An 11,780-nucleotide genomic window follows, 5' to 3' on the forward strand; every position below is an offset into this window, starting at 1 on the left:
CTTTTTTAAAGGTTCCCCCTTTAGTCCTGCCTGTGGGGGGGGGGGGGGAGTATATGCCTGCATCCACAGCAACTTTATTGCCATCGTCTCTGAAAAGTAGGGTTGCCAATGCCAACTCTGGGTTGGGAAATTCCTGGAGATTGTGAGACCGGAGCCTCGGGAGGGTGGGGTTTAGAGAGGGACCTCAGCAATGTGTATAATGCCATAGAGTCCATCCTCCAGAACAGTCGCTTCCTTTAGGGGAACAATTGGCTGTAGTTTGGAATTCAGTTGTAATTCTGGGTGATCTCCAGGTCCCACCTGGAAGTTGGCAACTCTACTGAAAAAGAGGTTATACAGCCAGGAGAATGCAGCGAACAGTAGCCCCAGTGTTGACCTCTGCATCTGAATAGTTTGGGGCTTTTTCAGCTTGTTCAAAAGATTACAGGGTGGGAGAGGAAGGGAGGCTTATAAAATTCGGCACAGCCTGGGGAAAGCGGATAGAGGGAGCTTTCCCTCTCTCTCCCATCATATCATAACTTGGAGATACCCAGTGAAGTTGTTGGGAAGAAGGCTCCAGCAAAACAAAGACCTCCTGCATGCAATGATGCCTGGCTAACGTATGGAACTCACTACTGCAAAAATGTGGCGGGGTCCAGGCAAGAGAGATCGGTTCACCTGGAGAAAATGGCCACTCTGGAAGATACACTCTATGGCATTATACCCCATTGAAGACCTTCCCTTTCCCAAACTCCTCCCTCCTCAGGCTCCACCCTCAATATCTCCAAGTATTTGGCAACCCTACCTGGAGGGTGGACTCTATGACACTGTACCCTGCTGAAGGTCCTCCCCTCCCCAAACCCCTCCCTCCCCAGGCTCCACCCCCCCAAATCTCCAGGTATTTCCTAACCTGGAACTGGCAACCCTACCATCTATTTGTCATTCTTGCAAAAGGGCAAGCAGGGCTATTTTTGGGCAGGAACGCACAGGAACGGAGTTCTGGCTGGCTCCTGAGTTAGCCACACCCAGCAGGAACTCATTAGCATAATAGGCCACACCCAACAGCAGAAACTCATTAGGAATGGCTACATTAGGGGTGTGTGGCCTAACATGCAAAGGAGTTCCTGCTACAAAAAAAGCCTCTGGGTTTTGACAACAAAGTAAACAGAATAAGAAGCAAAAGGTGGGTGTGGCTGGATGACCACACTTCTGGTAACATGGGGGTGTGGCCTAATATGCTAATGAGCCATGCTGTCGGGGTGTGTGGCCTAATATGCTAATGAGTTTCTGCTGTCAGGTGTGGCCTATTATGCTAATGAGTTCCTGCTGGGCTTTTTCTACAAAAAAAGCCCTGAGGGCAAGTACATTTTCATGCTTTCCTGAGGATCTGTATGGAATCTTCCCTTCTCTTTGGTTCAAGTGCGTTACTGCTGGCTGAAACTTTTATGCAGTTCCCATTTTAAGTTCCATGATACTCTCCTTCTGCTGGAAAAGCCACTCCTTGCTGTGGCCACTAGTATTCCTCTGTGACAGTGTGCTACAAATCTCCAGCTGCCCTTCTAGCCTCCCCATGACACCAATTTCTTTCTTTTTGTTTGTCCAGTGGCCCCTTTAAGACCAACAAGAGTTTAATTCTGGGCATAAGCTTTCAGGTGCGTGCACACTTCATCAGACAAGGAAACTTATTCCCAGAATGAAACTTTGTTGGTCTTAAAGGAGCCACTGGACTGAAACTTTGTTCTTTTTCTTCACACCAACACGGCTACCCACCTGAATCTTTGTGTGTGTGCGTGCATGTAAAGTGCCATCAAGTTGCAGCCAATTTATGGCAACCCATCAAGGTTTTCAGGGTGTCCATTGACAACTCTGTCAAGGATGCTGTGGCCTTCTGCTTGAAGCAACATCTTGAACACTGTTGTGGCCAAACAGAAAGTTCCAGTCATGTCCAAGCTCAGGACATGGGGAATGCATTGTGTGAGACACTGGGGACCTATCTACGGAACGCAATGGTTAGCACTCTATTGTCATCATCTAGAAGAGAGAAGGGAGAAGAGGAGACTGGATTTACAATCTCCTTCCCTTCCTCTCCCCACAACAGACACCCTGTGAGGTAGGTGGGGCTGAGAGAGCTCTTTCGAGGACTGCTCTTGAGAGAACAGCTCTGAGAGAACTTGGACAGGCCCAAGGTCACCCAGCTGGCTGCATGTGGAGGAGTGGGGAATCAAACCCGGTTCTCCCAGATTAAGGCCCATGCTCCTAACCACTGCATCAAACTGAATCTCTACATCTACTATATTTGGGCTTTCTGCTCCATGGCCAGGATCTCTTCAGTCACTTAAAAATAAAACAAACAAAAAAAGAACAGGCCAAGAACACTCATGCTACTCTGGAGGGTGTCATTCCAGTCCCAGAACACTTCTGCTACTCCTAGGACCCGTCACTCCAGGTGCAAAACACTTCTACTCCCAGGGGCTGCCATTCCACTCTGGAGGCCCTCATATTAGTCTTCCAACACTTATCCTACCCCTAGGGGCTGTCATTCCAGTGTCACAGCACTGATTCTATTCCTAGGGACCGTCATCCCAGTTGCAGAACACTTCTGCTACTCCCAGGGGCTGTCGTTTCAGTCCCAGAGCAGTGTATCTCAGACCAGAGACCTTCATTAAAAATCTATTCAACATTTTCATTGCAACTTTTGCCTGCTGTATTATATTTCAATGGGCCAATGGAAGACATTTGGCTTTCCTGGCTCCCATGATATCCAATGGGCGTGCCAGCATCTCCATTATTCCCAGTGGGCAATCCTGTCCTTTGTTTTAATTCATCCCTGTGGAAGCGCCACAGTGCTCTGGGAAAGTGTTGGGGGGGGGGGGAGGACACCTGCTTCCTATTAACATCCAAGCTGGGGCAAAAACACCTGTGTGGAGGACCCTGAAGTATATGAAGAAAAACTGAAGTTAGCCATGATAGGCAAATGGAACGTCCATATTCAGAGGCAATGTAACCGTAAGTAGCAGTTAATGGGGAACAAACATGGGAGGGATGTTGTCCTCATGATCTTTGTGAGCTTCCTGGAGGCATTCAATTTAAGATGCTGGACTGGAGGAATTTTTGACATGGTCTCTTCTTGAGGAAATCATCTTATGGAATTTTTTTTAACTGATGATAGCTAAATGGAGCCTCCATCTTCCATGGCGATTTTAATTTTTATTTATTTTATTTATTTGTACCTTGTTTTTCCCCCCAGTGGGACTCAAAATGGCTTACATCGTTCTCTTCTCCACTTTATCCTCACAACAACCCTGTGAGGTAGGTTAGGCTGAGGGAATGTGACCGGCCTGAGGTTCACCTAGCAAGTTTCCATGGCATGAGTGGGGATTCGAACCCAGGTCTCCCAGCTACTAGTTCGACACTCTTAACCATTACACCACACTGGTTCTTGTCGATTGTCAGCAGGGAATAAGCTTAATCTCCAGTGAGCTGCTGGTTGGCTTTCTGAACTATCTGGATGTCTGCTGTTGGTCATGGGTGTAATCGTGCAGTTCTTCTGGCAATAGTTCTGAAACTGCATGAGCGTGAGCATGCGGGTTCTTGCGAGAGGGAGAATAAAGCAGCACGAGAGTTGTGGGCCATGGCTGGGCATGCCAGTGTGGGGTGTATGCGCATGTCTGTGTGTGGAGGCAGTGAACACTATTGAGAAGCAGTAAACATAGAAAGTAAGTTGGGTTTTATAACACACTTTGCTCCTCCTCCGTGCATTGTTGGCAGTGGTGGTGGTGGGAGCAGTTTTAAAAGTTTCTGCATTCCCTTCTAGCCCCGGGCTTTGCTGCGGCCGTTTCTCAGGGTCTCAATTTGGGGGCTCAGCTCGCAGAATCGGGGCCTCTGGTTCGGCAGGAAGGCCCAGCAGGACAGCATCAAATCATAGACCTTGGAGACAGAGAGAGAGAGAGAGAGCGGTTGCTGGGAAGCTCAAGGCAGTGATCATACCATCTCGGGTGGTTGTGCCTCGTTGGGGCAGTAGAACCTGAAATTTCACCCTGCCTTGATTGTGGGTTATTCCCTGTGCTACAGTCCCACTAGAGAAGAAGAAGAGATTGGATTTATACCCCGCCCTTCACTTGGAGTCTCAGAGCGGCTCACAAACTCCTTTCCCTTCCCCTCCCCACAACAGGCACCCTGTGAGGTGGGTGGGGCTGAGAGAGCTCTGACACAAACTGCTCTTTTTCAAGGACAGCTGTGCCAGAGCTTGTGACTGACCCGAGGTCACATCAGCAGGTGCAAGTGGAGGAGTGGGGAATCAAACCCGGTTCTCCCAGATTAGAGTCCGCACACTTAACCACTACACCAAACTGGCTCTAATTCGCCTTTCCCCTGTTCGGGTTGGAGTTAAGTTGCAGGAAGTCCCCTTTGACTTCAGGAAGGATTCAAACAGTTGGAGTAAGTGACTCAGCATGCAAGGACACTGGGGGGCGCGCTACATCACTCTAACTGTGTATACGTGTTATGTCCTTGAATGAGATGTCTCTTTTGGTCCAATCTGCACTGGTATTTCCCACTGTTGTGCCAGTGATCTCACATCGTCTCACAAATTCCTGTCTGCATTTCATGCTGCATCCACTCTCCTACTGTATCGACTCAGCATTGGCTGCCTGCATCATTTTATTGCCCTCTAGTGGTGACTCTGAGGTCACTGCATCGTCTCACTGCCTTATCTGTATGTGGTTTTAAGGTGGTACAACTGCTCCTTCCCACTGTCGAGCCGCTGTGAGCAAAAAGCAGACAACTGGAGCCGAATCCCCCCCCCAATCTTTTCTAAGGTGATACGCAAATTGTCACAAAGGAAACAAGTTAGCTGAAAATCCAGTCATCATTGAACAGCAGCCAGGGAACATTTTTCTGTGATCATATGGGGGGGGGGGGTTTTGGAAGAATGCCCACCCCTGAACCATTTGTTATTTCCTGGGGCAGTCTCCAGAATGCCCTGCCTGGCAACTGCTGGGTGTTTTGTGGTTTTTACCCAGCTCGTTCCATCTTTCCTGCCCCCCCCACCTCCCCCTCTGCCAGGTCATTCCTTTTAACTTTCTGTGTGTGTGGGGGTGCTGGTGCCATTTCCTCTGGCCACTCCCCCCCCAGCTCGCATGCTCTTCCTAAACAACTTGTGTCCTGATGTAGACAGAGGAAATCTTTATACTGAGCCAAATGGGAAGTTGGCACCACAGCGGCCCCCTTTTACTTTCTGTGTGGGTGGGGATCACAGGTGCTGTTTCCTCCCTGCAGCGCAGCAAACTGTCACGCCTCTGGGAGTCCGCTCCTCCCCCCTCTCTCTCGCGCTCTCCCTAAACAGCTTGCATCCTGATGAAGACAGAGGAGAGCTTTATACTGAGCCAAATGGGAAGCCAGCGCCACAGCAGCAGGGAACAGCTTTACATAGCAAATGCAGATTGGGCCTTTGTCTTAACATGGAAGCTGCCCTCTGACCCCTCCTCTCCCTTTGTCCTCTCACTCACTGTCTTTCACATGGCCTTCCCTGGAGAGACATGTTCCTGCAGGTCCCTCCTGTAGAGAAAATGCCCTCATACTCCCACACACATGATGCCGGATTAGCTGGCCGTTTGTGTTGGGAAAGTACTCTTTAGATTAGGCTTCTTTCTCGTCTTTTGACAGCAACCTGAATGTGAACTGGATCTACTTGAGTTACAGAAGTTTTACCTTTTGTAATATACTTCTTGGGAGATTTATTTACTGCACACAGTATCACGCTTCTGTGACTGGGCAAAACTCTGCTATATTAACAAAATTTCCCAATACAAACTTTCTTCAAAGGAGTGGTAGGATCTACCCCATTATTATTATAGCGTTTTGGAACTGAACCTCTGTGTTCAGGCAGGCAGTCTCTGAAAACCAGATCTGCATTTCATGCAATAAGACTAGGGTTGCCAAACTCCAAACAGGAAACCAGAAAACAGGCTGACACTCAGCGCTTCGGATGAAATGAAATACAATTTCTCCACTGCATTTAACAATGTTATTTTATAATAGCTAATAACACAACCACACTGTTACATAATAACACAACCACACTGTTACATATTCTGTCTTTCATATGCACACCCAAAATACAGGGGGGGGGAGTGGGTTCAAAAGTTCAGGAAAAAAGTGGGTTGACGAAACTCCCTGGAGTTGATTTTCGTTTCGTTCACAACTTCATCCGAACATACTGAAGCACTGTGGTAGTCTCTCTTGAAAATCTACTATTCATAGTGTCTTCACATGATATTCCATGCCATGATTTCAAATACTAGAATGTATCCTCATCCATTTTGCTAGAGAATCTTATCCCGGGCATACAAACAGATCCATTTGCCATGTATGAGGAGGGGAAGACCCTGCCTAACCTAACAAACAAGAAGTTGCTTTTCAAGAGAGACTACCACGGTGCTTCAGTATGTTCAGATGAAGTTGTGAAGGAAACGAAAATCAACTCCGGGGAGTTTTGTCAACCCACTTTTTCATGTACTTTTGAACCCACTCCCCCCCCCCCCTTTATTTTGGGTGCGATCAACTCTGGGGAGTTTCGTCAACCCACTTTCCCCCTGTACTTTTGAACCGACTTTCCCCCCCTGTATTTTGGGTGTGCATATGAAAGACAGAATAGGTAACAGTGTGGATGTGTTATTAGCTATTATAAAATAGCATTGTTAAATACAGTGGAGAAATTGTATTTCATTTCATCCGAAGCGCTGCGTGTCAGCCTGTTTTCCGGTTTACTAGTTGTCTTGGGCTGTCACCATTTATATTACTGCAAACGCCAAATAGGGCCTGGAGATCTTGGAGAATCACAACTGATCTCCAGATGACAGAGGTCAGTTCCCTGGGAGAAGATGGCTGCTTTGGAGGGTGGACTCTATGACACTATGCCCCACCGAGGGTCTTCCCCTCCTCAAACCCTGCTTTCCCCAGGCTGCACCCCCAAATCTCCAGGAATTTCCCAACCTGGGATTGGCAGCCCTAAATAAGACTCTCATAGTGCAATCCTAAACAGAATTATACCCAGTGATATTTGCACGTGCATCCCCCCAGGAGAGGGAGTGCTACTGCCCGACCCTTAAGTTTCAACCTAGGACTTCCCAGTTATGCTGCACATAAGGACTGCTATTCACCTCTGTGGGGCAGCCAGGCGGGGGAGGGAGCCTCCTGTTCCCCTTCAGGAGCTCCAGAAGCTGACAGACAATCTGGAGGGGCTTGTTGTGTCCCATCATGCAGAGAAATTCCTAGACAGAAAAGAATAATGTTCAGCATGCATGTGTATATTGTTGGAGTGAGCGACCCAGCATGCCTGGACACTGGATGCGTGTGTGCTACATCACTGGAAGTGTGTACAAGCATTATCTCCTTGAATGGGATGTCTCTCTCTTTGTCTTAACCTGGGAGCTGCCCTCTGACCCCTCCACTCTCTCTGTGTGCTCTTTGTTTTCCCCCCTTCTTCACATGGCTCTGCATGGAGTCACACATTTCCACAGGTCTCTCCTGTAGAAACAATGCCCTCATGCTTCCATACACACGATGCTGGATTTAGCTGGCCACTTGTCATAGGGAAGGTACTCTTTAGATTAGGCGTCTCTCTCTCATTTCAACTGTAACCTGAATGTGAACTGGATCTACTTGAATAAATATAGGTTTTACTTTTTGCAATACACTTCTTGGAAGGTTTATTTATTGCACTCAGTATGACACTTCTGTGACTGGGCAAACTCTGCTATATTAAATATCCCGGTATGTACACATATTATTGGGAATGTGACAACAGTAGACGGTAGTAGACTCTCCGCATCCCCCCCGCACACCTTCTAAGGGTCTAAAGGTAAAAGGTAAAGGTTCCCTTGCTCGAATGCCAGTCGAATCCGACTCTAGGGTTGCGGTGCTCATCTCCGTTTCAAAGCCGAAGAGCCAGCGCTGTCCGAAGATGTTTCTGTGGTCATGTGGCCGGCATGACTAAACACCACGGCGCACGGAATGCTTTTCTAAGGGTCTAATCTGTGCTAATTCTGCCCTTGCTGAATTTCACTGTGACTGGGGGAAACATCTAAAATTAATTCTGGAATCAGAGCATGCACAGTGTGCAGCAGTTTTCAGCAGGGGTCATTTCCTGCAGAAGCGCACAGGAGCAGAGCTCCGGCAGTAAAGAGCCCAGGGGGCGGGCACATGCAACAAGCCCTGCCTCCTGCTCCCAGCAGCCCTGGGCCACGAGGAGCATGAGGATCTGCGCGTCCCCCCCCCCCATAGCTAGCAATCCAAAACAGTCCAGTGGAGCCTGAGCAGTGGGTGTTGCCTTCTGACACACTTCCAGTGATGTCAGGGGGTGTGGCATATGCAAATGAGTTATGCTAATGAGTTGTGCTAATGAGCTCCTGCACCTCTTTTTCTACGAAATGACCCCTGGTTTCCAGCATCTTCATTTGTGCCCCCTTCTGTGTTACTGGTGCACATTAATAACACACTGCAATAAAGCAATCTTGATACCAGGCACGTGGGGGTATAAAGAGTCTTTTTTGTGTGGTAGCTGACTGATGCAAAGGGACAGAAGTGTACATTAATAAAGCCCTGCACAAGGAGAATGGGATAATGATAGCCTTAAGATTGTTTTATTGCAGTGTTTTTACTGTGTGTCTGCAGATGCATAACATGTGGGGATGGTTATCCAAGCTGCATGCCACAGACCTCTTTACAAAAACTGGCAACGGAACACTACTGTTTCTTGTGCATTAATTCCACCCCAGAAAGCAGAGAACATAACTTGAGAATCTGGGAAGGAATACAGAGGAGGGGGATTCGGGACCCCCCTCAGCTTGTGGCCATGGGAAACCACCTTGAAAATCTTCTGTTTGCCAGATTTCACAGAACGAGCCAACCAGTTAAGTTGCCGACACACATGAACCAGAAGCCAAGCATGCACAACTGGCCAACCCAGCATCTGGGAACTGGCAAATGCAGGTTCTGCATACACTGCATACACTGCAAAGGTTGTGTGTATCTGGCTTGCTGGTGCCTCCAGGAATGATGAAGAAGGCTGCTCGAATCAGCAGCAGATGTCTCGCGAGAATGTCTTTTCCTGGCCCTTACCTCTGAGATCTTGCTGCCGTAGGTGAAAAGTTCATACAGGACAATGCCGAAACTCCAGACATCGGATTCTTGGGAGAAGATGTTGTCTGCTAAAGATTCTGGTGCGTACCTGCCACGGGAGAGGGAAAGCCACCACGAAACAATGTGTGTGAATTCAGTCGATTTCATTCCTAGGTCACATCACTTTCCTGGTCTTCAACCATCAGATCCCTTGTATCTGCAAAGCCTCTGTCTCTGGCCTCTTAAGAGTTTAGGAACCTCTTTTATACTGGTTGCCTCGAGCCCTTCTTAAATCAAGGTCTTTGTGTAATCCAGGGCTATTTTTGGGCAGGAACGCACAGGAATGGAGTTCTGGCTGGCTCCCGAGTTGACCACACCCAGCAGGAACTAATTAGCATAATAGGCCACACCCAATAGCAGAAACTCATTAGGATTGGCTACATTAGGGGTGTGTGGCCTAACATGCAAAGGAGTTTAAAAAGCCCTGGATTTTGACAACAAACAAGGTAAACAGAATAAGAAGGGAAAGGTGGGTGTGGCTGGATGACCACACTTCTGGTAACATGGTGGTGTGGCCTAATGGGCTAATGAGCAGTGCTGCCAAGGTGTGGCCTAATATGCTAATGAGTTCTTGCTGTTGGGTGTGGCCTATTATGCTAATGAGTTCCTGCTGGGCTTTTTCTACAAAAAGAGCCCTGGCCACTCTATCTTTTAGATCTTTAATTTTCATGGTGTCGTTAATGTGCAACAAAGAGACTGGAACCTCAAAACAAAAATAAGGCAAGATGATGGGAGACCTGTCATTAGATCTCCCCAGTGCTTTCAAAATGAGCTTTTCCACATTCACATTTTCCTGTTTCTTTGGGCTTTCCCCCCCTGTTCTGCTGGACATAAACAGATGTTCTATCAAATTGACCACTTGAGGGAACAAAACATGCATGGAACAAATACCCCCCTCCAAAGAAACAGGAACCTACAAGCAGGGGAAATAAGAAGGCGGAATAGCCCCATTTAAAAATCAGCTGTTGTTTTCTCTGATTTGGATCAGGCCTGTATGGGAGAGGAGACTTGGGGTTTAACCTTTCCACCTTTCCCTGGTTTTGGATATGAAAACTGACCCCGCAACGCGCACTCCCATTAGCCTGGCAAAAGGTGGATCTATTCCCTCTTTGCAGTCTAAGACATTTTGAGGAAGCCTGTTTCAAAAACCAACATGGTGCAAGAGTGGGAAATTATACCCCCCCCTCCCTATGTGGACCCAAGCTGGATGCTTCTGAAACATATTTTTCAAAGGAAATCTGTGATCTTTGCCCTGAGAGACCCATGCCCACTGTTTGTGGCTCTTTCAGTCACCTGGGGGGGGGGACGCTAAAATTGCCACTCGGAATATCTATTTGCATTGCAGCCCGGATTTGGATTGGAGGCCCGGGGGGGGGGGATGCTCGCTTTTGTTGAATGTTCCAGATCGTATCACAATTAATTTGTGCCTGTTTCTGTGCTGCTGCTTGTACACTGAGGTTTGTATGCGTGGTTGGAGCTGCATCGCCTTGGCAACTGTAGTACTCTGAGTACGCCACACATTGTGCTGCTTCGCCCCCACAGCTCTTGAGTATGTGCCACAATGCCCTACAGGATGGATACTTGAGAGGCAGCTCATTCTAAATTGTGTATATATCACCCGTTTGAGAGGGGGGAATTGGCTCAACAGAAAATGGGCACTGCAAGCCGAGTGAATTCAGTTTTGTAAGGAGGTTTGCAAAGGTGGCCGCATCAGTATCGGGACAGGATGTGAGAGACCCAGGTCCAAATCCCCACTCTGCCATGGAAGCTCACTGCATGAGGTCAAGCCAGTCACACACTCTCAGCCTAACCTACCTCAGAGGGTTGTTGCTGTGAGAATACAGTGAAGGAGAGGAGAACAACGTAAGCTGCACTGGGTCCCCATTGGAGGAAAAGGTGGGATATAAAATGACATAAATAAATAGGGGTACTGAGCCCCAGCTGCTGCTTTCTAACCATTGACCTCATCAACAGTGTTAACCCTGATGAGGGGAAGGGATCAACTTCAGTTTGTTAGATGGCACTGGCCACTTTCTACTTAGAAAAAAGTTTAGTTAACCATTATGGTCCAAGCCAATCCTGCTACAATGCATATTGAGGGACGTGGATTAGAGTCCGTGCACTTAACCACTACACCACACTGGCTAGTAGCATTAAAGTTGTGAGCGAGCCTACATTTTTGATTATCGCGTAAATTAGTTTTTGAAAAGATTACTTCCATAACCTTGTAAAAATCTCAAAATAAATGATTAAAAATTATATTTAAACTATATTTTAAGAATAATTTAAACATTATAAGAGAAAACAAAATCAAGTCAAAATTTCACCCACCCCTTTCCACTAAATTGGTAGACCTGGCCTCTGGAGAACAGGTCTACCCTCCCCTTTCCACTATATTGGTAGACCTGGCCTCCGGAAAACAGGTTACCCTCCCCTTTCCACTATATTGGTAGACCTGGTCTCTGGAGAACAGGTTACCCACCCCTTTCCACTATATTGGTAGACCTGGCCTCCGGAAAACAGGTTACCCTCCCCTTTCCACTATATTGGTAGACCTGGCCTCTGGAGAACAGGTCTACCCTCCCCTTTCCACTATATTGGTAGACCTGGCCTCCAGAAAA

General features: G+C 47.6%; 1 protein-coding gene across 1 annotated transcript in view; it reads right to left on the reverse strand.

Annotated features, from left to right (window-relative positions):
• Positions 1 to 3,287: 3,287 nt before the first annotated feature.
• JAK3 (Janus kinase 3) overlaps positions 3,288 to 11,780 on the reverse strand; it is a 39,911-nt gene continuing 31,418 nt past the window's right edge. Inside the window, exons 21-23 of the mRNA XM_015423366.1 lie at positions 9,100 to 9,208; positions 7,140 to 7,250; positions 3,288 to 3,906 (exon numbers count right to left, since the gene is read on the reverse strand). Coding sequence (XP_015278852.1) covers positions 3,790 to 3,906; positions 7,140 to 7,250; positions 9,100 to 9,208 — 337 coding nt within the window. The 3' untranslated portion in view covers positions 3,288 to 3,789. The remainder of the gene's footprint in view (positions 3,907 to 7,139; positions 7,251 to 9,099; positions 9,209 to 11,780) is intronic.

Source organism: Gekko japonicus, unplaced genomic scaffold (assembly GCF_001447785.1).
Source record: "Gekko japonicus isolate JY-2015 unplaced genomic scaffold, Gekko_japonicus_V1.1 scaffold1634, whole genome shotgun sequence".
NCBI lineage: Eukaryota > Metazoa > Chordata > Lepidosauria > Squamata > Gekkonidae > Gekko > Gekko japonicus.